This window comes from Camelus dromedarius, chromosome 10 (genome assembly GCF_036321535.1).
Source record: "Camelus dromedarius isolate mCamDro1 chromosome 10, mCamDro1.pat, whole genome shotgun sequence".
Lineage (NCBI taxonomy): Eukaryota > Metazoa > Chordata > Mammalia > Artiodactyla > Camelidae > Camelus > Camelus dromedarius.
In genome coordinates this window covers 743,892-771,160 of record NC_087445.1, presented here as the reverse complement: position 1 = coordinate 771,160, position 27,269 = coordinate 743,892, and the positions used below count along the sequence as shown (strand labels likewise).

General features: G+C 51.3%; 1 protein-coding gene across 2 annotated transcripts in view; it reads left to right on the top strand.

The window, feature by feature from the left end:
• Positions 1 to 669: 669 nt before the first annotated feature.
• Positions 670 to 27,269, top strand: part of BICD2 (BICD cargo adaptor 2) — a 54,139-nt gene continuing 27,539 nt past the window's right edge. The window contains exon 1 of one of the 2 annotated variants that reach the window (XM_064490067.1): positions 670 to 1,056. In XM_064490067.1, coding sequence (XP_064346137.1) covers positions 817 to 1,056 — 240 coding nt within the window. In that variant the 5' untranslated portion in view covers positions 670 to 816. The remainder of the gene's footprint in view (positions 1,057 to 27,269) is intronic. The other variant, XM_031447152.2, reaches the window with a different exon arrangement.

Sequence of the window (27,269 nt, the reverse complement as noted above, 5' to 3'; positions counted from 1 at the left end):
CACCCATGCCATGAGATCAGAACCAGCTCGTGATACTGATGTCAAAGCGCATAACCTAATCTAACCATGGGGATGCACTGGAGTCTACGTCTGGCATTTGGCATTTACTTGGGGCGAAGGCGCCTCTTTAGCTAGCGGTTTGACTATTTCCCCCAGGGGACAGGTCCTGGGCTGGCCGCGCCAGTATGAACCGTCGGATTCCAGTCCCCATCGCCACACGGCCCGCAGTCCCCACAATGCTCCGGGCGGTTCGGATCGGAGTCCTGCTCCACCCACCCCCTGCCCAGCGAAGGTCGCGTCCTCCTAGGCGACCCCGCGTACCACCGACCGCCGCCTCGCAGGCCCAAGGAAGACACCAGAAAACACCAGGGTTTCCGGCTCTGCGACGGAGGCTGCGTGGGCCAATCACTGCCGGGAGCGGGCGGGCGTGGGGCACGACGGGCCTTGTAGTCGGCGCGCAAGAAGGACTACGATCCCCACAACGCACCGCGCAGCCGTGGCGGAAGCGACGGCATTCGGAGGGGCCGCCTGACGCGGGGCTCAAGGCCAATCACGGGCTAGAGAAGACGGGCGCGGGGCGCTACGGGCCTTGTAGTTACCGCGAGCGGGACTGTGGCCCCCACCGTGCCCCGCGCGGTAGCAAACTCACTGCGGCTGCGCGGCGGTGGTGGCGGTGGCGGCGGCGGCGGCGGCCGGGGAGCAGTCGGGCTAGGCGGCGGCGGCGGCGGCGGCGGTGGCGGTGGAGACGGAGGCGGCGGCGGACGAGAGCCCGGCCTGAGCCTCGGAGGGAGTGGCGCGACCCCAGCCGTGGCCACCATGTCCGCGCCGTCCGAGGAAGAGGAGTACGCGAGGCTGGTGATGGAGGCGCAGCCGGAATGGTTGCGCGCGGAGGTGAAGCGGCTGTCGCACGAGCTGGCCGAGACCACGCGTGAGAAGATCCAGGCGGCCGAGTACGGGCTGGCAGTGCTTGAGGAGAAGCACCAACTCAAACTGCAATTCGAGGAGCTCGAGGTGGACTACGAGGCCATCCGCGGCGAGATGGAGCAGCTCAAGGAGGTAAGGGGCAAGGGCGGCCGGCGCCACACCCTCTCGTTACGGGTCCCGACCCCCGACCCTCGACTCGGATCTCTCACTCGGGCCGGACTGACCCCGGCACCGACTCCAGAGCTGGCTCCTGACTGGGACCAAGGCGACCCCCGAGCTGGTCTCCAACTCAGGCCAAATGACCCCTGACCCCAGACCGAGTCGACCCCCGAGTCGACCCCTGACCCCAGGCTGGCCAGGCCAGCACCGGGACTCGCAGGGTCAGTGTGCGTGGCCGGCCGGGAGGCGGCGCTGCGGTGGGCGGCTGGCCCCAGGAGTGGTGGGCAGTGTGCGTTCTAGAAACCCTGGTCTTCTCGGCAAGGTCTGCGGTGTGGCCAGCCTGCCTGCCCCTGATGGCAGGTCTCGGGCACGGTGGGGTGGCGTTCTCTGCAGTGTTTGGCTTCCCGGGGTGGGGGGAGTTGGGGGCACTGGGATGGATGCAAGTGACCGACTGGGAAAGACCAAATCTGGGTCTTCATCATTTTCAGGCACATCACTTCCCTTCTCTGGGCGCAGCTGCCTTCAGCGGTTTCAGCGTCCTCCGTATAGGCCCCGAGGCCGGGAAAGGGCCAAGTCGGGGGCTTGCCTTGCATGTGGCCATCGCAGCTGGCCAGGGTACCCCACTATCCCTCCCCATGTCTAGGGACATTCAGCTCCTGACCACCCCACTGGCTGCTTCTCGGGTACAGTGCTTCTTTCGTCCACTTCCTGTCCTGGTTGTCCTCCCAGGCCCTTCCCTGCAGTTGGCGTGTAGGTCTGTGGGTGTTTGTCGTGGATGAAGCCCTGTGTCTTCTGTGTGATTTACACTCCGGGATAAGGAGGTTGGATCCTCAGGCTGCCAGAGAGCCTTGCGGTGAGAGAGCTAGGCAGTCCTTCCCTGAAGTGGTTCTCTTGGGTGGTTTAAACATCATCTTCTCTCTCAGTCCTCCCTGACTCCCCAGCCTTGTTGTGGGGTGGGCAGGAAGAAGTTGTTTTCTGGGTGGAAAACCCAGGTTTGGACCCAGGCCTTGCACCTTGCTGGTGATGTGGCTATGGTCAGGGACCTTAGCTTCTTCCTCTGCAACATTCTACCCAGAGAAGGTTGGTCCGAGGTATATTTGAAAAGGCTGAGCAAGGTGTCAGGCATCTAACCTGTCAATTTTTGTGATGGTCTGTCCCTTCCCCACTTGACTTCTTGTCCAGGTGGGCTCTTGGCCTTTGGTCTCAGGATCCACTATGCTGCTTCCTGGATGCTCCACTTCCCAGCATCCTGCTCCCAGTGGCCTCAGGCAGGTGCCTGGACTGTTCAGAGACTCCATGCCTCACCGGGGAGACCAGTCAGATCCCCTTTGAGAGTGGAGGGAATTAATACATGAAGGTACTTAAGTCTGTGCTTGGTGGAGTAGGTGCTCTGATAGTAGCAGAAAAAAACTGATAGGGTCTGGGGCAGGTGGGGGTGGGGAGCTCATTCAATCTGAGGTCCTGTATTTGTCAGCACATATTGGTGCCTCCTCCGAGCCAGGCTCAGCTGGCACTAGATCTACAAGAGAGGTGTTATGTGGTCCCTCCAGCAAGGACCTCATCTTGAGGGGGCAGGGAAATGCGCTGGCGATTGAGGGAGGCCAAGGGGGCTGTGAGAACACGGAGTGGGAGCACCCTCCGCTCACCCCCTCTGCAGCTCAGGTGGGCTGGCCTTCCCCGACCCTTCCCTTCTGAGTGCGTGGTGAGCCCCTGCTGGCAGCATGCACAGTCTCCTTCTGTGTTCACAAGCTGGAATTTGTGTCTGCTGTAAAAGCCGACTAGAGGGGACAGTCGCAGACAGAACTACCCCCTGCTTAAGGACCTTTCAGTTGTCAGCTCTGTCCTATCACAAGCATTTGGCCAATGCAGGAACCTTGGCTGAGATTTGTGAGGTGTGTCTGGAGGGTGCATCCTCGGGGGGAACTGGGAAGAAGGTGCACCAGTCTCCTCAGGTGTCCCTCAGGTGCCTGCTTGCTTAGTTTGCTGTTATGTCCTGGCTCCCACACTCACTGGCCACATGGCCTCTGACACATTGCCACACTGTCCTGAACTTCAGTTTCCCTTACTGTAGCTGGGATAAGAAGAGTTCAGCTGGAAGTTGACAGGAGCTAGAGGAAGGTGCATCAGAGCCTCGGCAGATGTTGCCGGAAAACTTGGGCCAGTTCACCCACACACATGTCAGCACAGGCTGTTTGTCAACCTGTCTAATTTTATCTAATGTCATACTTGGAAGTATTAACTCTTAAAAATCAAGATTTAAGGAGGTAATATCTGTTGGATTTTTAAATTTTTTTTTCACCCATAGAGACATGAACCATCATCATTCTTTTAAAACAGTTTCTTGAACTAAAGGGTATGCAGTTACTAACAAATGACATTCCAAATAGAGGTGCCTGTATTCCTGCCCAGCATTTGTAGGTAATACTGCCTTTGAGGGAAGGAGGCTGGCTGGCATGTCCCAGGTCACTGGGTTTGTGAACAGGCCCGAGGAGGGTCTCGTGCAGGGCCAGTGGGCAGTGGTGCTGGCCCTGAGGCCTTTCTCTCTTGATAAGTGTGTGTGTCCTTGTCCATGTCTGTGTCCCACTGACACCGTGGTGTGTGTGCCGGGGATACCCATTGGCCCATTGTACCTAGCCATTTTGCTAGTGATTGAGCATGGCTTAATAAAGGGCCCATCTGTCCCAAGTCCTGCTGTGTCCCTTCTCCACCATGGTGGGGAAGAGAATCAGACAGACTTCGGTCCGTCTCGTGGTGTTTCCTGTCCTGAGTAGCCGTTGACCGTCTCTCTCTGTATCTTCAGCTGCAGTTTCACGAGGGCTCGTGTGCTGGGCTGAAAGTTCCTGCCTGCAGGGCTGGGTCAGGTATCGTGAATGGGTGGTCCTTGTAGGTGGGGAGTGTGAAGGCTGGGGGAGAATGCCCCAGGCCAGTGGCGGGGGTCCTGGTGCAGTCTGAGCCCCACCCTCACCCAGCTCCCGGAACAGGAAGGCGAAGTCTGGATGCCCTTGCTGTCTTCTGTGCCACCTCAAGATCCTGTCTGTGCAGTATGCTTACGTCCTGGGGAAGCTGCTGGTGGCATTTGATGAGCTGCAGCCTGTCACAAGCTAGGACTGGTCCCCATTACATAGTAAGTGCTTATTCAGTAAGTGTCTGTTGGCTGGTGTCGCCAGCTCCTTTCCTCTACCTCACCCAGGCCTGGATCCCCTCCCTGCTGTCCCTGTCGTCACCTCGTCTCTGTCCCTTGTTCTGGCGAGGTCTGGAGTGGCTCCACTAGGTCTCCCAGAGGATGGCCTGGGGCTCCTGGCCTGGCTGAGCCTGCACTGCCCTGCCATTCCTCCCTCTTCCTGATCTTGGATCTTGGGAGCTCCACCTGCCCTTCAAGGCCTGGACACTTTTTGCAGCCTCTTCTGCCGGTCCTCTGGACTTGCCTGAGCCCAGCTGCCAACACCTGGGTGTTCCTCCCGTCCTGCCGCTCAGGGCTGTGGCAGAGCTGATGGGAGCTGCTGCTCTCTCTTCTTGCTCCCACCTTCCTTCCATCCTTCTTGTAATCTCCCTTCTCAGAGGATGGGGAACCCAAGGTAGAGATGGGTGTGAGTGACTGAGGAAAGCCCAGTGACTCAGACCAAGTTGGCAGTGGTCTTTGGGCACCAGGATCCTGTCTGAGGCTCTGTGAGAAGTCACGGCTGTGAGCTGGCTCATAGAGGAGGGAGGTGTGAGCGCTGCTCCTGCCAAAGCCTCCCTGCTCCCCGCTGCCTCCTTCCGTCCTCACACCCCTCCGTGGCGTCGCTACCCTGTCATGTCTGTTGCACAGCTAGGGAAGCTGAGGCAAAGAAAAGCTGAGTTTCACTCAAGGCTCTGAGCCTAGGCAGCCTCTCCCCAAGAGGACATGCACCTGCTTAGGAGGGGGACATGATGAGAGACCTCTGTGCAGAGTCAGCCTCCTTGGGTGTTTACTTTGGAGAACAGGAACAGTCCTGATTTGGGCCAACCCTGTGAGGATTCTGCTTGTCTGATAACACCCTAGAACTTGGAGCAGAGAGCCACTGGGGGCTGGGTGGCTCTCGGAGACCTCAGGCCCTTTCGGGGCCAGCTGTGGGTGGTCTGTCAGCATGAAGAGGCCTGACTTGAGGGGGAATTTAGGCTCCAGGGAATCCTGGAGGTGCTGAGGTGGGCCTGGTCCCAGGGGCCTGCCAGCTGGAAGGGGCAGCTGTCGACATCCAAAGGCAATGACCTCACAGGCCACTGTGGTTGCACTGCTGGGCACTTCCCTTTCCTGCAGAGCTTGTGTCTGGCAGAGGGTTGTGAAGCAATTTTAATGGCTCTTCACTTTTGAAAACTCCCAAAACTCTTGTGTCACCTGGGATTCTGTCTCCTGCAGGGCTTGGGGGGCAAGCAGCTGTGCACCTCCGCATCCCCGTGGTACAGCTTTGGGTCCATGGCTGGCGTGCGGTGCAGGGGCTGCTTGTCCACAGCTGGTGCAGGGAGGCGGCCAGGCCTGAGAGTGGCACTGCCCGGGCAGGCGAGGAGGTGCCGCCTGTGCTGTCCGGGGCTGTGGTTTCCCCACTCCGGCTCCGAGGGAGCAGCTGGACCCTGCCCAGGCCCCTGGGAACTGTGTGGCCCTGGAGGAATGGCTCTGCCCGGGATCAGACCAGCATACCTGGGGCACGTAGGCAGGTAGTGGCTGAGGCTCCCTGGGTTTGTGCAGCTGCCTTAGAGCTGTGGCCAGGTGGACACAGACTCCTGCTGGGCCTTCCCACTTCAGGGTCCCCAGCCCCTTCCTGTGAGGGAAGAGATCAGTTTACCCTTGTCAGTTTGGGGCAGCCACCCCTCAGTCAGACCTGCTTCTCCATATCCATACACTGGATAAAGGACCACTATGCACATTGAAGGTAAAGAAGAATTTGGTTTCCTCTTAGACAGTGAAGTGAAGGTGACTAGCAGGCAGGGGCTGGCCAGGACCCTCCTGGGCCCCAGATTCCACATTGTCTAGGGTTTGGAGTGTGGCCTCTCGAACTGTCCCCCAGAGCTGGAGAGGGCCCAGTGTGGCTGCCTAGCTGCTGTCCTGGGCATCAATGCCTTCCATCCCTGGCTGGCTCTTCCATGGGAGGTGGACTGGCAGACAGGGCTGTAGGGGCAGGGTGGGTCTCGAGTAGGAACCCATGTGATGGAATGGGTAGTAGCAGGCTCAGGCAGGTGATGGCATCAAGGAGGGATGGGCCCTGGCTTCTCTTTTAGAGTTTGATATATTTAAAAAATTGTGTGTTTACTTTAGGAACACCAAAAAAGTAGAAATGAGCATGTTTGTGTAGGGATTATGACATATGTATGGGGAACAACTGGATATTTCTACTTGCCAGCTCTTTTCTTCCTCTGTATGTATGTGAGATACATACGAAACCATAAAAATTAGAAAGTGCTTTGAGCATCTGTAACAATTGTTCTTACAAAGACACAGAGTTTGGTGTTACCCTCTGAGTTGCAGAAAAGGAGGTCTAATTCAAGTGGACAAAGACATGGAGGTTTCCGTGGGCGTGGAAGGTGCTGGTCACTTGCAGTCTGTTGTTGTATCATGTGAAAGAATTGTTGTGGTTTAAGTTTTATGAATTTGCTTTAAGGCGGTTTTTCTGCATTGTTCCCCTTCTAAAGAGCCTCCGTCTTTAAGGGGATGTTTTAGGCATAACCAGAGTAGAGAGGATAGCATGGTCGGCTGCATGTCTTCCTGCCCACTTTGACAGCTCCAGCTTTGGCAGCCTCCGTTATGTGCCTCACTTCTTCCCTAAGTATGTTGGCGTGTTGTGCTGAGAAAATAAGAACTCTTTTATAAAACGTAACCATAGATAAATTTTAACACCTACCACAATTAACCGTGATTCCTTAACATCTCCTACCCGGTCAGCATTTGGATTTCCCTATTTGGCTCATAGTCCCTTTACAGTTGCTCTGTTTGCATTGGGAGCCAAGCAGGGTTCGCTTGGGGTACCTGGTTGAGGGCCCCACTGCGTTCCAGAGCCTCACGTGGCTGTCCTGAGGCTGCCCGTCCTGCCTCCCCAGGCGACCTGGAGCGGCTCTCCTTGGCCCTGTGCAGGCCAGGCACCCCTACTCTTGTCTTCTCTTTCCTTTTTCTTTTTAAAGAAATTTGCAGGAGTGCTGTTTCCAGCTGATTCCTGGCTTGGCCCTTGCACTGCTGGGTCCTTGTTGCCTATGCAGGTTATCTGTTAGACGAGCCTTTATTGTGCCTACTCTGCCCATTGGGGCTCATGGTCACCCTTCAAGTGTGTCCTAACTGATGCTGACAGGCGCCCAGCTCTCTGAGCCAGTAGGGAGGAGCTCTCTTTGTTCCAGTCCCATAGGTGGCGGTGCTGGGGCTCAGAGTGAGGGCTGACATCCCACACTGTGTGCTGGGAAGGCTTGATGTGATCATGAACAGTCTCCTCTTTGGGCCTTGGTTTCCTTGTTTCAGGCCAGCCCATCCCTGAAGCCCTGGCAGTGGACCAGCTGGTCCCTGAAGCCTGGCGATGGACCGTCTCCCTCAGTGATGGTGTCAGGGCAGGCCTGGGACCCCACTCTTCAGGCTCCTGCGGTCCCCTGGGTGCTCTCCTCCCGCCTTCACCCTCACACCCTGCCCCCAGTGTTCTGCAGGGGTTCAGACTTGTCCACCAACCTGAGAGATCCCCTCAGTGTTGTAGAGCTGTGACCCAGAGCAGTCGGAGGGGATACAGGCCCCTGGAAGGTGCTGCGCCAGGTGGGCTGTCTACAGTCTCAGACCTGAAGCTGTGCCTAATGTCACCCCATTGACTAGTGCAGAGGCTGGGACTGCACATCTTCAACCCAGTTAGGCGAGGGCAGACTCTCCCTCAGCAGCTTACAAGCAAGTCTGCGTTCCTGTCAGCACTTAGTATTGTTTGGCTTGGTCACTGTGGCCAGCGTGGTGAGGGAGGAAGGGTGTCTCAGAGAGTTTGGTTTATTTCCTTTGGGAGCAGTCAGTTCTGCCATGACGCTCGTTTTGAAAATGCAGATATGTTCCCGAGGGATTGCTGTATGAGTATAATGAGAGTTTAGCATTTGCTTATGTGCAGTTTTGTCCTCAGAAAACACCAGGTGAGCACAGAACCTGCAGTCAGTGACCCACTGCCTCTGGTGGGACTTTCCGTCATTTCAGAAGGCCTGCTTCCCCTCACTGGAGACTTCCTGCCCGCGGGCGAGGAAACCTCGGGGCTTTCTCAAGATCAAGTGCCATGTTTGGTGCAGCATTTATGTGTTTTTAAACTACCTAACACTTGTCAATCTGTGCTGCCTTTTTTTTTTCATTAATTTAAAAAAATAAACTACTTTAGATCTCTCAGCCGAGGTATTTGTCAGTCATCTCCACTTCAAGGTGCTCTTCTGCCCTTTCCAAACTGTATGCAGCCACCACCTAAGCGGGGGGAGGGGGTCATGCTCACCTCCTTGAGGGGGAGCATCTGCATACATTATTTGGAATTTTTCTGCATGGAAGACTTGTCTCTTACCAACTTGTTTATTCATCCACTCATTTATATTGGTATGGACCCATGGATATTTATTTTATATTTGGGTTATGATTCAGTACTGCTTTATTTTGTTGCTCAGCTTGTTCCAGCTTTGGCCCCTGGCAGCTCTTTCATTTGGCTCCTGTGCCCCTTCAACAAAGCCATCATTGTGACTGTTTCCTTCCCAGTTTCCCTCCTTCCTTCCTTCCTTCCCTCCCTCCCTCCCTCCCTCCCTTCCTTCCTTCCTTCCTCTTTACTTTCCAGTGCTACAGGGTTCTCCAGATTCATCCTGTTTATTCTCTGCCTCAGTCCTAGAATCAGCCTTCTCCGAGGAGCCCTGGTTCCTTTTATTGGAGAGTGGTATTAGAAGCCAAGGTCTGGATGCTGGATGTTTGTTGCTGCTGGAGTGCCACTGCTTCTGTTGGAAGTCAACAGAGCCAGAAGATAGATGTGTGCACACTGGCCCATGCATTCACACATCTATAAACATTTCTAGTGTAGCCACCTGTATGTATAGTAAGCTGAACATGAATTCATACTGGATGTTCCAGCTCTGATCTGTCACCATGTAGATCATTCCCAGCAACTCCCCGTTGCTGTTCTGTAACCGTCCTCCAGTGGTAGGACCCCTGGCTCCCCCATCCCTCACACAGTTCCATAATCATCCCATTCCAACACACATGCAGTAGTGTCTTAACTGTTGACCTGTACCCCCTTGGGAAATAATTTGTTGACCAGAGTATAGTGCTTATATGCAGTTCTTTTTGACTTTTGTCTCTTATATTCCACTGATTTCCAAGTACGTCATTTAAGCAAGCACCTTATTTGCTAATCCCCTTCAGTGAGGTGGTTTCATCCATCTGTAATGCAGTTAGATTGTTTTGCCCATTCCACGTTCCATCCAAGGATCCTCTGACCTCCTAATTTTTTTTTTAATTTTCATACATGAATGTTCACTCTTCGTGCTGTAAAGGTTTGTGGGTTTTGACCCAGATGAATAGTGTTATTTACCTACCATTATAGTCTCATGCAGAATTGTTTCACTACACTAAAAAAAATCCCTTGTGCTTCACTTATTCAACACCCGCCCCCCGCCCCGCAAAAGGAACCCCTGGCAACCACTGATCTTGTGTTTTCTCCATAGTTTTGCCTTTTCCAGAATGCTGCATAATTGGAATCATACAGTTTGTAGCCTTTTCAGATTGATTTCTTTCACTTAACAGTATGCATTTAAGATTCGTTCATGACTTTTCATGGCCTGTTAGCTTTTTTTTTTTAATCAGAATAATATTTCATTGTCTGGATGTACCACAGTTTGTTTACCCATTGAAACTAGGTATCTTGGTTGCTTCCAGTTCAGGGTGATTATTAATGAAGCTGCTGTAAAACAGTGCAGGTTTTGTGTGGACATCAATTTCAGCTCCTTTAGGTAAACACGAGAGAGTGTGCACTTGGCTGGATCGTAGGATAAGAGTATGTTTAGTTTTTTTAAGAAACTGCCTGTCTTGCAAAGTGGCAGCACCATTCTGTATTCCAGCCAACAATAAATGAGAGTTCCTGTTGCTCCATATCCTCACCAGCATTTGGCATTGGCAGTGTTTTGGGTTTTAGCTATGCTAGTTGGTACATGGGACATTTCCGTGTTCTCATTTGCATTTCTCCACTGACATACGTATAGAACATCTTTTCACGTAATTTGTCTGCTGTCTGTGTATCTTTGGTGTCTGTTCTGATCTTTTGCTCATTTTAGAATTGAATTGTTTGTTTTCTTATTTTTGAGTTTTAAGAGTTCTTTATCTATTTTGGATACAAGTCCTACTTTGCAAGTAATTTCTCCCAGTCTGTGGCTTGTCTTCATTCTCTTAACAGTATCTTTTACAGAGCAGAGTTTTTACTTTTAATGCCATTTTGCTTTCATGTTAAGACCACCAGCACCAAACCCAGTGTCACGTAGATTCTTTTCCTATATCTTTATCTAGAAGTTTTCTAGTTTTGCATTTTTCACTTAGATCTATGGTTCATTTCAAGATGATTTTTCTGAGAGGTGTGTGTTCTGTGTCCAGATTCATTTTTTTGCATGTGGATATACAGCTGTTCCAGCTGTACTTTCTTTATGAAGTATGCTCCTTCGGCAGAGATCAGTTGACTCCATGTGTGTTGGTCTACTCTTGGGAACTCGGCCCATTGATCTATGCAGTTAATCATTTTCGCAATACCCTGCTCCCTTGAGTGTGTGTTACTGGTTTTATTAGGTTTCTCTTTTTTATGTGTTAATGGTGAGTCTTTCCTTTTAAGCCCTGTGGTTTTTGTTGTGTGACTTGGCTTGCCTGACTGGGGTCTGCCGGCCCAAGTGTTTCAGCCCTGGGTTAGCAGTGTTGGTCCTAGTCATCATCAATCAATATAGTCCTTTTTTTTTTTTTTTTAATCTTGAGAAAAAGTGATCGAATGCACGTGGTTAAAAAGAAAAATCACTAGCACAGTTGGTTAGACTTTTGATAGAAGAGGAGTGTGATACTTCTCTGTGTCTTTGTGTACCTCTTTTTAAGGTGGTCCAAGGGACCTTCCGTTTGGGCAGCTCGGTCAGGGTTGACTTTGCGCCCAGGAAACCGCCCGGAGAGCTGCTGAACTTCTTAGCCGTTTTCATTTGGCCCAGGCAGCAGTCAGGGGAAGGGTGTGGACCAAGCCACTGCTCAGACGTGGGATTGAGCCTCACTTGGATGTTTACTAGCTGCTTGCCCCGCAGGCAGAGGCCAGCTGCTGAGTCCTTCTGGAAGTGTGACAGATGCATCCGCATTTGGGTTTCAGGTGCCTTCCCTGGCATTTCAGGTGCTCACCACCCTCTGGGGGCCCCTTTCCGGCCTGCCAGGCCCCTACGTCTGGCCCCTCTGCTGGTGCTCGGGCCAGACTCCATCCCGGAGACGCCTGCCCAGCCTTTCTGCATGCCTGCCCCTCCTCTTCGCCACCTTTGTGTCCAGGTCTGCAGGAACCCACAGTGTGTTTATGATCGGTGTGGGCAGTGCTCCACATGCCAGGCTGGCCGAGTCCGCACCTTCCACAGATGCTCCCTGCCACGCACACCTCTTTTTCCTCATGCTCTCTCAGCGTCAGTGTCTCACCTGCACTGTGGGATGCCTTTTGTGTCTGTACTGGGTGAAGTCTGGAACACACCCCTGTTTTCAGGATCCACAGGAGCCTATGAGACTTTGGAGAGGGAGCGTGCCCGGGCCAAAGACGCAGGGTGGAGGGTCAGGTCCTGACATGGCACTTTCTTGGGCTGTGGTTTGCGCAGTGGCTGCTGCAACTTGAAGCGGTGTTGGTGCTGCTGTGATTGGGCTGAGGAATGGCCCCAGGCAGCCCACAGGAGGATGAGTCAGGAGCACTGGGCAGTGGGCCCTCCCGCCCAGGCTGTGATGGAGTGAACCTTCCTTGTGCTTGTGTGTGCGCGTGTGTGTTCACATGCATGTCACAAATAGCAGAGAACGGATCCCCGCAGGACTCATTACTCTGGGTGACCCTTGATGCGTGCAGGGTAGAAGGGCGAGGCTGGGAGACCAGATACTTGGCTTCAGTACACAGCCCCAGCTGCCCACCCTGAGCCTCAGTTTACCTCTTTTCATGGGCAGTACAGTGTGGTTCCTTGGGGTCCCTCGTGGCAGGTGATAATGCACCAGTCCCTCAGAGCACCTAGAACTTAACCCTGCCAGGGTGACTGTGACAGAACACCAGACATGGGGAATACTTGGCCCCCAAAACCGTTTTTCTCACCCTGGCTTCAGCAGCTGACAGGCCCATCCACCTTCCAGAGCCTCTCAGGACAGATGTGAGCGTTGAATCATCATTGCAACCCACACCAGTGGTTCCATAGGCTCTACTCTTATTCCCAGAGCTGCAGACCTCTGGGTCCTTCCAGGGACATGGCCTCACTCACAGAGTCTCTGACCACTTGTTGACTGTGAGGCTTGCTGGATGGCCCTTCCTACATAGGACCAGTAACGTGAGGAAACGTGTTGAGATTAGAGATGATGTGAGAAACCCCAGTCCACTCTCCTGGTGTTTCCAGCCTGGTATATAGTCCAGGCTCCTCTGCCCACCTAACGTCTTCTGAGGCTTGGGACAGATGGGAGCTGGACAGCTGCCCCGACTGCAGCCATTGAATGGAGGTTTGTGTCAGGCAGCCAGCTGCCACAGAAGACAAGGGCCTGTCCCCAGGCCCCAGGACTGGCCTCTGTGTCCCTGGGCAGAGGAGCCAGGGTCCGTGGAGATTGCCGCCAGCTCCAGGCAGGGCTCAGCTGGCCAGAAGCCTGTCTGCTAACACTGAGGCAATTAGGGTGTAATCTTCTCTAAATGGCACCCGAATCTGGCTAAATCCCTCCTGCCCAAGAGTGGATTCCCAGTTTTCTAAAAGCAGCTTAGTGTTTGGACGCTGCCCAGGGCAGCTGGGGTTTGTGGCTGGGTGATGGGACGGATGTGGGGGGTGGGGGTGATCCCCGTGCAGGCGCCAGCCCTTGGGACCAGTTCTTCTGACCCTTATAGCCAGTGTGCACGTGGTCTGATGGGAAACTGAGGCTGGAAGCCACACAACAGGAAGGGCAGGCCAGTGGAGGAGAGGTGTCACACACATGCCCTTCCTGGGCCTCTGGAGGAGATCTGGGACGGGGTGGGCCCTCAGCATGCTGCTGCTCTGGTGGGTGAGGCTTGTCTGCTGGGCTGGGTGTGTGCCGGTGTTCCTGCTCCCAGTTCCCGGGAGGAGCCCCCATTCCCAGGAGGCTGCTGCTTCTCCTGCTGGGGGATCTGTGCAGCCTTCCTGAGCTCCTCCCTGCCCTCCTGCCAAGTGAGACTGTTGGGGCTCCTTGGGGTCCAGCTCCACCCTCACCCTGCCCTTCCCCAGCACAACCTGCCCTTCCCAAGACATCCCAGCTCTGGGAACTACTTCGCTGCAAAGGAGAAAAGGGGTTTTGGAGTGCACTCGGGGAAATCATCTGACCTCACTGAGCCTTGGTTTGCTCACCTGTGACAAGGGAGTTATAAATTTCTACTTTGTGTGGCTGTTGTGAAGATCAAATGAGATTCAAACCCACCTCTGCCTCCTTTGGGTGGTAGCCAGATCTTCCCAGACTGCCTCCAAAAATGCCTTAGGGCCTGGGGCCACACCTGCCACCACTGGTCTCAGTATACGCCCTATGAGCAAGGGACGAGGAAGTGGGTCTGGGGTAGGTGCTTCTTGGAGTGGAAGGTGGGTTGGAGCGGATGGGAAGAGTCAGCTGAAGGTGATAAGCTGAGGTCATGGAGGGCGTGGGGTGGGGGGGTCCTTTTGGGTAGGGAGCGGGTCTGTTTCTGGTTTCTCAGATGACTTGGATTCTAGTGGAAGCTCATGCAGAGCCAGTGTGGTGTATTGAATTTCCTACGTGCCAGGGTCACCTGGGAGCTTTATGAAATTCCAGAGCATCAACCACACCCAGAAGGATCAAATCAGTTTCAGGGTGGGACATGGGCTTCAGGAGGGTTCATGCTTCTGGTGAGTCTGGGAAACCCATCTTGTCACTGGAGCTTATGCAAGAGACCTGAACCCTCCCTGCCCACATGGGTGGAGTGTCAGTCTGCACTTACCTGCATGGTTACAGAATTTATCCCCATCTCTCCATCCCAGTGCGCAGTGGGCTCCGAGGGATGCCCTTGGCTACATCCCCATGCTGGTGGGAGGGCCTGCCTTTGTCACTACTTCCTAAGACTGGGTCAGGGAATTCTGTAGGGAAGGTGGAAGGTCCCAGGGTTAGCCCCTTGCACTTTTTCTGCCTGTCCCCTGCTGTCCCTGAGGCTGACTGCCCTGAGTTGTACCCTACCCCATCATCCCCCAACCCCTGGCTCTGAGACGTGGCCTGATGGAGACCCAGCAGGGATGTCGCAGGGTCGGCTCTGGCCATCCCTGCAGAAGGCTCTGTCTTTGTATGGGAGCTTGGGTGGGCCCACCACCCCCGGGGTTTCCCTTCCTGGAAGCTGCTCCTCCTGGCCTGTTCAGTCTTGCCTACCTGTTAGAACTTGGGTGATCCTGTGAGACAGAGCTGGACTCTTTCGGCGGCAGACGGCATTGTTTGGGTCCATCTGTGACAGATACTTCTGGAGCCACAACTCTAGCTGCTGCCCCGATGATTTTATCTGTAATCAGCTCCCATTTTAAAGTTGGGGCATAATTTACCTAGTACAAGACACAGAGTTGTTTGCGCTCCTGTGGCTGCCCTGTGTGAGGGTCATCCTCACATGCCTTCCAGCCCGCCCCATCCGAGATGGCCATGCCAGCCTTCTGCTGCAGGAGTGACGAGGTTCTGTTCTAGACTCGCATGTTGATGGGCTGCACCCAGGTGGCCCTTTTGTCTGGCTTCTCTGAAAGGCGTCAGAGCTGTGAGGGTTGATGGTTGGCTTTCTCTCTGAGCAGCCTGGTGCCTGAGTCCTGTGCCTGAGTCACCAACAACTCCCCTTGGAGGATGTCAGGGTCACTTGTGTCTGGCTCTCAGCACAGCCACCACGAACACCCATGTGCAAGGCTCTTTGTGGACCTGCACTCTCATGTTCCTCAGTGGTGCACATGAACAGAGCCCACCTCCCCTTGTCCAGGACGGACACACACAGCCACCCACCCTGGTCCCCTGGCAAAAAGGCCAGCTCCTCTGTGAGTTGTGCCAGGAGGGAGATAATCTCCGTAAGTCGTGTGAAGTAGGACCAGGGACCAGCATGACCAGTGTCAGCCAGATCTGGGGATTAACCGGCACTGCCCCAGTAAGCTGGAACATTCCAGATTCCAGGCTTGAGACTCAGAGACCGGGAAGGGCTGGCTGGCTGGCAGGTGGGCCTGCCCCTGGCAAGGGACATTTCTTTCTGGCTTCTAGTGTGATTGTTCGGTGCAGGCAGCTGAACAGCAGAGTCTTGGGTCCAGGTGCTGTTTCTGCTGTCTGGCCTGTTACGCCTCTTTCCTGCCTTTTCTGTCAGTCCCACCTGAGAAACCGTATGGAGTTGCTTGTTCTCAGAGTTCAGTTTCTCACCTGTGAAAGGAGATCCGTCCCGTGAGAGAGCTTGATGGGCGCATGTTGGCACAGACTGTGACGCGCACAGGCCTCTGGTTATCACCTGCCCTCCTGGGCCTCTCCCAGCTATTTTTTCTCTTCACTGCATCCCATCAGAGCTGGAAGTGGGGCCCGGGGACAAGAGGGCAGAGCCAGCCCTGTCGAGCCCCACTGAGCAGGGCTGTGGTCCGGGCCTTGGAGCTGCTCTGTTTCTCAGAGCTGTTTCAGGGACATCTGTCCTGGACGCGTCCTCACTGATTGCCAGCTCTAACTCTGCTTACGCCCCCTCTCCCCTTGCCCCATCCCCTGTCCGTGCTGGTACTTTGTAGCTGTTGTAACTTGTTTCTCTCCAGTTGCCAGCAAGGCTTTGTGCTTGCGTGGGGTGATCGGAAGCATATGGTCCAGAGTGAGCCTGCAGTCCATTTTTTTTTTGTCCCATTTCCTGGCTAGACCTTGCATTCTTTTTTCAGGTTTTTGTGGAAGTGCACTTATGGAAGGTCAGTCTCTCATTGTGTCTCTGATACCTTCTGTTTGATCACTAATGAGTATTTGGTCTCCCTGGGGTATGTTCAGACCCGGGGTGCATTTGGTTTGGGTTTTGTTAACCTAGTAACTATAGCGACATACAGTAAAACATACAGACTTTAAGTGAATGTGTGCACCATCCCTGGGCACGTTTGTGTCCTGCTTCCGGTTCTTTGTCATCACCAGGGGTGGTGGTAGCTGAGGTTCTGAGCATCCCACCTCTCCAGCTCTGTATATTTCAGATAACTGCATCCTTTTTAATGGTTTGATTCTATTTCAGTATGCAGTTTCAGAAGTCATTTTGTTTACTGCTTGAGATATAATTTATTTTCTATTTATTTATTTGTGATAATTGATTGATAATTTTGATAATTGTCATCCCATACTCCTTTTACTAATTAAAACATTAGTTTCTATCGGAGCATAAGATAAACACAGAAAGCACACAGATCTTAACTGTACGGCTTGGTGTCCCCGTGCAGCTCCACAGCTGGAGAAAGGAGCATGCTGTCGGCGTCCCAGGGGCGGTTCTCTGATGCTTGTCCAGGCGCAATGGCTCAGGCCCTGCCCCACAGACTGCTTTTGCCCACTTTCAGCTTGCTGTAGGCAGACCAGTGGCGCTTGGATTCTGTGTGTTCGCTCAGCATTTTGTATCTGGAGACACTTGCCTGAATTTGCAGATTGTTGGCGCTCATCACTGGTAGGGTTCCGTGTGGACACGCCATGCTTTCTCACCCAGGTTTGGGCTGTCAGACTCCGTGCCTCTGTGAGGGTGCAATGTGGATAGCACCCAGGGTGGGAGCACTTCCCAGGGTACCTGCACCAGCAGTGTGGGCATTCCTGGCTCTCCCACCGGCGCCGGCGTCGTCCGCGTTAGATCTAGCCTTTTTGATCCGTGTCCTAGTCACCATCCTGGTACTAGTGTGCATTTCCCTGTGGACCTTTCCTGTGTTGACTGGCTATTTCGAGACCCTCTTTTGTGAAGACCTTCACCAGTTTTTCTGTGGGGTATCTGCCTGTTCCTTTCTGATGTATCAGAGATCTTGATATATCCTGAACAGGGCTCCTCCTGTGCTTCTGCAATGGTTCTGACGCTGATGCAGAAGGAGCCAGCATGAGGGGGTCAGGATGGCCCAGAGTGCTAACTGTGCCCCGCCCCAGATAGCTGAGGCCTTGATATGGCCTCAGCCTCTTGGACTCTTAGATTCTTCCTTTGTAAAGTAGAAACCAGAATTCTCCTGAGAACTTTGAAATAGGCATTAAGTGAAATAATAGGGTTAAGGAGAAATATAAAAGTGGGAGCTATTATTGTTACTAATACTAATTTTTTTTAATGGAAGGAGACCTTACATCTACTTGGATGGCTAAAATCAAAAGACTGACAATAACAAGTGTTAATGAGGATGTGGAGCAATCAAAACCCACACTGGAATGGAAAATGGTGTGCTGCTTTCGCAAACAGTTTGGCAGTTCTTCAAAGTGTCCGGCATAGAGTTACCGTATATATGACCCATCTATTTACTCCCACATACACACCAAGGGGATTGAAAACATGTATCCACACAAAAACTTGTATGTAAGTGCTCACAGCATTATTCATAACAATCCCAAAGTGGAAACAGCCCAAATGTCCATCAGCTGATGGATGAATGGATAAACAAATGTGGTCCTTCCATACAACGGTATAGTATTTAGCAACAAAAAGAAGCGGAGTGCTGGTGCACGCAATGTGGATGAACCTTGAAAGCATTAAGCTCAGTGAGAGAGGCCAGTCATAGAAGAACATATTGTGTAGTTCTCTTTTTATGAAATATCCTGACTAGGCAAATCCATAGAGACAGAAAGTACATTGGTGGTTTTTAGGGTTTGGGGGAGGGGAGCTGGGGGGTGACTGCTAATGGGGACTATGAAAATGTGGAATTAAATAGTGGCGATGGTAGTGAAAATCTACTGAAAATCACTGAATTCGATACATTAAATGGGTGAATGTTACGGTATGTGAATTATATCTCGAAATTTTTTTCATTGGAGAGAAGGGGAAGACTCTCTTCACTTGCTAAATCATCTGGATAAATTGCACTCTTGATCTCAGGGTTTAGAGCAGCTTCCTTCAGCCTAATATCTGTGGTGTCCCTGACATGTGACCTCCAAGTGACAGTTCAGGCACCTGACCCTCCTGCTTGGGTTCAGCCCTTTTCATTACCATGTTTATCATTTTCTTTGAATAATTTTTATGTTTCTGGTTAAATTAATATTCAAGGTTAGTGTTTTTTGATGTCAAGATGATAAATGTGATTGCTGTTTATTTAAAGAATGTTTTCCTAACCTAATTTAATTTGAGAGGATTGGAGATCTCTAAATGATCTTTTTGGAGGTATTTCTTAGTGCATTTTCAGGATAAAATCATCACCTGAGAACAATATGGGGTTAATTTATCCTTTCTTCTGTTTCTTTCTTCCAGTCTCTGTGAACTGTGGTGAAAGGTTGTCTTGCCTCATCCTCTTAAGGAGTGACTCCAGCACATGTCCATTATTTATTAGTGCACTCTGTTGTTAAGTTGGCTCTCGTTTTAAATCTGTCTAGATCGATTAGCTATAGGTGCTCTTTCTATGATATTAAGAAAGTTACCACATCCATTTTTCTAAAGCTTCAGTTGAAAGGCGAGTTGAAAGCATCTTAGAGCAGATGGCATTCTTATTTCCTTTTTAAATACTAGTTTGTCTGTGGCAGGAACGTCGTTAGTTCACCTTCTGACACACTACATGGTTTACTTGCTATGCATCCCTGGCAGGTGCTGAATCAGTATTTTTAAGTTGAGTTAAATTAGTGCCGCTGGTTTTGTGTTCCTGGGGCAAGTGAATGATTCTCAAGGTGAAGTATTGCTTCCGTTTGCTGAGGCCTCACCCAAGTTTTTGCATGCACAGTCAGCACGAACCTCCCCCCCCCCCCACTTTTTTTTTTTTTTTTTTTTTGGTGGGGAGAGGTTATTTCTGTATTTTTAATGGCGGTACTGGAGTTTGAACCCAGGACCTCGTGCATGCTATGCACACACTCTGCCACTGAGCTATGCCATCCCCCCTCCACACTTTTGGAGGGCGGATTTGTGGAGCTCCCATATGAGTTACATACAGGGTGTCCATTGAGCCTGAGGTGACTGCCCCTCTCTCCATTCCCTCATCCTATCTCGTACTGCGAGTGGACATAGAAGTGGACAGAGAGGTTCTTGGGTTCTAGCCCTGGCCCTGCCACAGCGTTCAAAGTTCCCGGGAGCATAGGCCGGGGAATGGGTGAGAGGGGCAGGACTGGCCTGCAGCCGCGTGGTTTAGGGGCAGTGCTTTCAAGTGGATAAAATCATCACCAGGTTGAGAAGATACACTAACTTAGTGAGGTTTGCACTTTGTTTGTTTTGAGGTTTTGTTGTCACTTCCCCTTTGTGAGTCTTTTGCCTCATTACTGTATTCAGTTTCTGTGTTTTTTTTATCCTTTATTTTTAGCGTCGCCCCTCCCCCAGCACAGTACTGCTTTGGCAGGGATCCTCAAGTTCTGATATAAGACGTTTCTGTTTTTTGTTTATTCAGCTTCCTGTTGTTCTGTGGGCCCTCTCTGATACAGACGTTGTTTAAGAGATCAATTTCCATGCACTTGGTTGCGTACTGATACATATTTTTTCATACTGATGTATTTTTAATAGCTCTTATTTTTTAAAGCAGTTTTAAATTTACAGAAAACTTACGATACGTATTTTTAAAAATTTCTTCAACCGTAGTGTACAACATGTATGTGTAGTATCTTCCTGTTTTACATTACTGTGATGTCACTCTGTCCCATTGTGATACCATTTCCTTAGGAAAAAGCTCTATATTGAAAGGAAGTGTGTGCCCTTTTTCCTTCTTTTGAGTCTTCTCGGTGTCGATGCTAATTCTGACTTATTGCTAGACACCCCAGTCTAGTTCTTCCCTAGTTGACACATTCTCGCATGTCTACCATTATATAGTATTTTGTACTTGGCAGTTTGGGCCAGTGAATTAAGCGTTGATAGGTTTAATCAACCTTTGATAGACTTAAATCTCCTAATGCTATGAGATCTTTATCTCATAATATCATAGAGCTTGTTATCTGTATCCACTTCACAGGCCTGAGTCCTGTGTTGAGTTTGATGAGGCTCACGTGGTTTCTGGGGGCTGACAGCTGGGAGCTGGCCACAGGGTGGTTCCTGCATGTGGCCCCACGTCGCGGGAACTCCATCACGCCTTCTTTCCAGTCCTCAGAGTTGCCAGATCCCCCTTTGGCGCCAGTGCCTGGTGCAGCCGTCTGGCTTGTATGTATTAGTTTTGGGGGGAAATCCATCAGCTAATCCGTATCTGTTGAACACCGTCTCTGGCAGCTTGCATTGAACTTGAGTTACTGGTTCCTCTTCCCTGCCTGGCTCCCTGCGTGAGGATTGGGAGGGAGGCCAGTTCCCAAGCTGCTCCTCCCTCTCTCAGCAGAAGCAGACAGTTATAGCTTTCTGCTGGTTAGTAAGTGCTCCATGCCGGAGGCGGGGCTGAGCCTGGGCCGGCAGGTCCAGCAGGCACAAGTGTGCCAGCAGATGGTGACCATGTGGAGTGACAGCTGGAGAGAGTCTTCGCTCCCTGAGCACCAGCTGCTGGGCGGCCCAGCTCTGCCCCAAGGCGCCCTGCCCCGTGGGGTTCTCAGCGTACACTTGCTTTGAGGAGCTGCTCCCAGGGTGAGCATCTGAAAGGGACACCACTTTGAACCAGGAAAGAGATGAGGAATACTGTAGGGGCTCCTGGCTCTGGCTGGGGGCTAGAGAGGCTGTGGTGCTGACAGTCACTGGTTGGTAATCAAGGCCATTGGTGACCTGAGGTGGGGGAGTGATTCTTTCCATTCAGATGGTGCCTCAGGATGCCAGGCTTTAGGGTCCCACCTGGGACAGAATTGAGCCCTGGGGACCTGACAGTGTCTGCTGCTGGTACCACTGGCACCCACCCGAGGCCAGACATTCAGTAAGCATGCTCTTGATAAAGGGGCACTGAAAACTACCTGGAAAGGTCCTTGTAAAGCCAGCCGGTGGGGTTTCCCGTAAGCCTGCACATGAAGACGGTGCCGAGTGGGTGCGCGATGACCATCCCCAGCCCTGGTCCCAGGAGCAGGATCAAGCCAGAAGCCCAGCAGAGGGGCCAGGATGGGCAGCCGGTAGGGAATTTCTGGGATGTCCCCACCCTGCTCTTCAGGTGGAGGTGGATTCTGCCGTGAGCGGGTGGGGCTGGGCCAGCCCAAGAATTCCAACAGCAAAGAAGTTGAGAATCCCAAATCCAGCTTCACTGTGAAAACTGCTTCCTGGAAGGACACCTCACCTTCTGGGAATTCTTAAGCTGGTTCTCCTGGCTTGGCCTGTGTTGTGCCTGCTGCCTCAGATTGTTACCCAAAAAATTGGGTTCACCTCTTGGTTGGTGCTGAGCCAAAAGATACAACCAAGCCAAAGAGAGCAAGAGAAAGAAGGATTTAATACTTGCAGCAAGTGAGGAGAACCAGGGAGCTTTCCCAAAGCAGTGTCTCCCTGAACAGCAAAATTGGGGAAATTTTAAGCTAAGGGTATATGCATATTCATGAAGGGGCTTGAGCAGATTATCTTTGCTATTTGCTCTTGCCTGATAACAGTTGTTCCCTGCATTCTTTTGTTCCCTGAAGATCATTAATTACTGAGACCAACTCAAGGACCAGCATTGTGACCAGGCTTAGAGCACAAAACAGCTTGGGCCGAAAATGGCTTCTTTCATGTCAAAAAAGCCATGCCTAGTTCTTTGTGCTAACAGGATGGCCAGACTGGTCTGGAAAGAAAGGTGCCCCAGAGCAGCCCTTTTTGCAGCCCAGTTCCTACTGCTGCTTCTGCCCTGTTAGGGTCGGGAGTGGGGCTTGTTCTCCTGCAGACTTGTTTCTGGCTCCTTTGTAGGGGTGTCAGAGACTGAGGGTCAGCCTCTTTGAGCTAGGACTGATGTCCAGCGCTCCCTGTAGAGGTGCTGACATCATTCTTTTGATGGGAAGTGGGGTGGGCAGTGAGGACACTGCAGAGCAGACGCACTGCCCTGTGAGGGCCGCAGGGACTGGCCAAACATGTCAGGCGTCAGGGGAACGGACACTTACCCAGAGTCGCCCTTCAAGCCCTGACACTCTCATAAGTGGGCTTATGCCGGGGCTCAGGGCCCATCAGCTGGCTTGGCACCAGGCTGGGCATTCTATAGGCAGCCCGGTTTACAGCTCGGCTCAGTGAGGGGAGGGACTTGCCCAGACTCATAGCCAGGATGGAGCCCAGGCAGCAGGTACCACAGTGCTCACACCTGTCTCCTGTCCAGTAGGAGCTAGGATCTACCAGGGCTGGGACGGAAAATGGTTTCCTGTGCAGGGCTCAGAGGTACGGTGTAAGAACCCAGGTCTCCTCCTAGCCCACCTTGTCCTGCCTCTGGGCTTTTGCCATGCCCGTCTCAGCACCTGGAGCACCCCTCATCCTTCCAAGCACTGGTCTGATGCACATTTCCTCTTCCGCACCTGGCTCAGGGATGGGCCCGTTCAACATGCACTTAATGGTTTTTCTATCGAATGAGCCACAGAGAGATGACAAGGTGCTGGCCCAGACCAGAAGTCAGCGAACGCTGCCCAAGGGCCATATTTGGCCCTCAGCCTTGGTCTTATAAATAGCGTTTTACCCATTTTTGCCTATGTTGTCTGCGGCTGCTTTCACACCACAGCAGCAGCGTTGGGAGTCATTGCAGTAGACCCCGTGCTCTGTGATGGTTCATTTTATGCGTCTACTTGCCTGGGCTAAGCGATCCCCAGACAGCTAGTGAAACATTTCTGGTGGTGTCTATGAGAGTGTTTCTTGAAGAGATTAGCATGACTAGGTAGATCCGTCCCCAGGTGTGGGCGGGCATCCTTCAGTCCGCTGAGGGCTTGAGTGGAACGAAAGGTGGAAGAAGGGCGAATTCACTCTCTGCTCCAGCCAGGATGTCCATCTTCTACCCTCGGGCATCGGTGCTCCTGGTTCTCAAGCCTTCGTACCTAGGCTGATGATGCCGCAGTCTCCAACTTGCAAATAGTAGATTGTGGGACTTCTCAGCCTCTGTGACTACCTAAGCCAATTCCTGTAATAAATCTCTTCTTACATATACCTACATATATTTTCTTGGCTCCATTTCTCAGGGGAACCCTGACTAACACAGCTTTTGGTGCTGAGAGAGTGGAGCTGCTTGGGCTCTCTTCCTGTTTGCCTCCCTGTTCCCGCCCTCCCATCCGTGTCTCTGCCCTGGATGCCCCACCCAGAGAGCTTGTGTGGTGGCCAGAGCTTCTCTGGGGGGACCTTCTCTGTCTGAGGGGTCCTGGGGCCTGTGCCCTGAGCCAGGCAGGTTAGGGAGAGGCAGGTGGGGCCTTTTGCCTGGACTACAAAGTCCCTGTGGGCACCACGGGTAGAGTTGCTGACCCCGATGTGGGCCACTGGGGCCGGGCCCTGGGCCTGGGCAGCAGAGCTTGGGATGGGTGTCTGGGACGACCCATGTGCCACCTCCTTCTCAGGGGCCATCAGGGGTCTCATGCAGGTTGACACTGGGGGCCCTGCACTCACCCCATCCCTGCTGTGTCCTGCTCTCTGAGTGCCCTGTGTCCTGGGCCTGCTGCCCTAGGCACCTAATTGCCGACGCACTGAGATTGGTGGCCACGCTGGGTGGCAAGGTAGGGATGCCCAGAGCCTGAACTTCATGACAGGAGCCTGTCTTATCTCTAAGGGCTTCCACAGTGAGACTTCAGGCTTGAGGGAGGGAGGGTCAGGGCAACACTGGGCTCATTTACCAGAGTGTACAAGCACCCTGGTCCCTGCCCTTACCACTGTTCCCACTCCGCAGAAATTAGGCAGCATGCCTAGTCACTCGGGGAAGCCCCCGGGCCTGACTCCCAGCCCCGCTGCTCCTCACTTGCATCTTTCCTGCCCAGGCTGCCCCCATGGCCTCTGAGTGTCCCAGCTCCCCCTTCTCAGAAAGGAGCTCCTGATGCTTCCCAGAGAGCCCGGGATCCCCCGCCTGGCGTGTACTCACACTGCTCCCTGGGTTGTGTCCCCTCTTCCCACCATGCTTGGCTTTGAACTCTACCTTGCCCCTGGAACCCTGCAACTCCCCTTCCTGGCCTGAAACTTGCCCTGGGCCCCCTCCCCATTTGGCACACCTCACCTTCCCCAGGTGCCTGGCCCTGGCTCCAGGTGTCCACGTGGGTGCGGATGTACTTGAAGCAAGGCCAAGTGTGACTCCACAACTGGGCTCGCTGGGCCTGGGAAACTTCAGAGCAGTGGGCCGGGTGTGGGCTGCGATCCTGTGTCAGGAACAGCGTTAGCCCACTCACAGCTGGGCAGGTGTTCTCTGTAGAAACATCTCAAAAGTGCTGCTACTGCTGCTGCCTCAAAGCCCAGACAAGCACCCTGTGGTCCAGGAGGGCATTGCCTTTCTTCCCCAGAGTAGCCAGGGAATTTTGTGGGCAGGATTGCGATGGAGGCCAAAGCTGGATTCCTGAGCTGCCCAGAAGTTTCGGAGTTCCTTCAGTAGGCACCAGCCTGGGAATTGTGCAGTGAGGCAGGGAAGGCCAGGTCCACAGCTGGACACCCCAGTCAGATGGTCAGTGTCGCTGTTCTCAGAGCATCCTAGGATGAGGAGGCAGGTTTTGAGATAGACTCAAGCCTGAGCAGGATGATGTGAGGTAGGAGCAAGGATACTTCGGTCAGAAGAAATTGAGACAAGTAGGCTGAGTGACCAGAGACATAATCTCCACTTCTGTCACCTTCTGCCTCCTTGTCTGTGAGCTGGGGCAGTGAGCACAAGGGTGAGGTCTCCTTGGTTCTCACCCTTTAGGTTGAATGGTTCAAAAACATCCCAAATTGTCTTAGCTTTATTGAAGTATAAGTGCAATACAGGAAATTGCCTGTACTTAAAGCATGGCATTTGGTAAGTTTTCATATGGGTATATATTCATGAGGTCAACAACATAATTGAGATACTTAAGCTGTTCATCATCCCCACGTTTCCTCATCCCCTTTTGTAACTTCTTTGCTCTCCATCCCCAGGCAACCATGATATACATTTGTTTGCATTTTCTAGTTTTACATAAATGGAATCATACAACATGTACTGTGTTTTTGGTTTGGCTTTCCACTGAGCATAATTTTGAGATGTATCTGTGTTAATGCGCATATCAATAACTGTTTCTTTTTGATTGCTGAGTAGTATTCCACTGTGTGGCTGCACCATACTTTTTTAAAATCCATTTTCCTATTGATGGTCATTGGGTTGTTTTTTGAGTTTGTTTTGTTTTGGTTGTTACAGATACATACATTCCTATATGAGTCTGTATGGACATATGCTTTCATTTCTGTTGGGTAAATACCTAGGAGTGGGTAGTTATGTCATGTATCAGATATATGCTTAACTTTTAAGAATCTGCCAAATTCTTTTCCAAAGCTGTTGTAGCCTTTTACGTCCCCCATCAGCAGCGTAGGAGAGTTCTAATTGCTCCACACGCATGCCATCCTTGGTAGGGTCAGGCATTTTTAATCTTCATTCTAGTAGTATTTAGTGGTGACTCATTATAGTTATTGTTTGCATTTCCCTGGTTACTTAATATGTTGAGCACCTTTTCATGTGATTCTTTCCCATACGTATATCTTCTCAGGTGAAGTAGCTCTTTGATTCTTTTGCCCATTTTTTATTGGGTTGTTTTTCTTACTGAGTTTTGAGAATCCTTGTATTCTGGCTACAAGTCCTTTATCAGATTTGTGATTTGCAAACATTTCTTCCCAGTCTGTGACTAGTCCTTCTCTTAACTTGTCTAAATTAATAGCATAAGTTTTTAGTTTTAGAGCCCAGATTACCAACTTCTCCTTCTATGGGTCACGTCCAAAGTCACAAACATTTTCTCTTGTTTTCCCCTGGAAGTCTTATACTTTTAGTGTTTAAGCCTATGATCCATTTAAAAATAATTTTCATGTATGTTGTAAGGTATGGATTGTAGTTTATTTTTTGCATGTGGATATTCATTTATTCATTTATTCTAGCACCATTTGTAAAAGATTATCCCTTCTCCACCAAATTGCCTTTGTATCTTTGTCAAGTCAGTTACATATGGATCTATTTCTGGATTCTCTATTCTGTTCAGTGCCTCTGTCTATCTTTATGCCAATAGCAATGCTGTCTTAATTACTGTAGCTTTCTAAGTATTAAAATCACTGTTAGTCCTCCTACTTTGTTTTTCTTTTTCAATAGCATTCTGATTGTTCTAGGTCCTTTGGATTTCCATATGAATTTTAGAATCAGATGTTCAATTTCTCTACCCAAAAAATGCTGGGATTCTGATTGGCACTGTGATGAATCAAAAAATCCATTCATGGAGAATTGGCATCTTAACACTATTTAGTCTTTTGGCCCATAAATAAGTATATCTCTCCATTATTTAATTTCTCTCAGCAGTATTTTGTGGCTTTTAGTGTATAGGTCTTCCACATCTTGTGCCACATTTAAGCATGAGCATTTAATATTTTTGATGTTATTATAAATAGCATTTAAATATTTTTCACTTTCTGATTGTTCATTTCTAGCATATGGAAATAAGTTTGATTTTTGTATATTAATCTTGTGTCTTGAAGCCTAGCTAAACTCACTTATTAGTTCTAACGGCTTCTTTGTAGATTCCTTTGGAGTTTCTATGCAGGCTATTCTGTGATATGTGAATAAAGACAGTTTTACTTCTTCCTTTCCAATCTAGATGCCTTTGATTTTTCTTGCTTCATTGCATTATCAATTGGAAACAGTACAATGTCGAACAGAAGTAGGGAGACTCAGTTGTTCATCATTAAATAATGTTAGCTGTGAGGTGTTTAGAAGATGCCCCTTATCAGGTTGAGGGTGTTCCCTTCTGTTTGCTGAGTGTTTCTCAGGGGTGGATGTTGAATTTTGTCAAGGTTTCCCTGCATCTTTTGAAATGATCCAATAGATTTTCTTTTCTTATCTATTAATCTACTTAATTACACTGATTTTTTTTTCCCTAATGTTAATACTACGTTCTCTGGATAAGC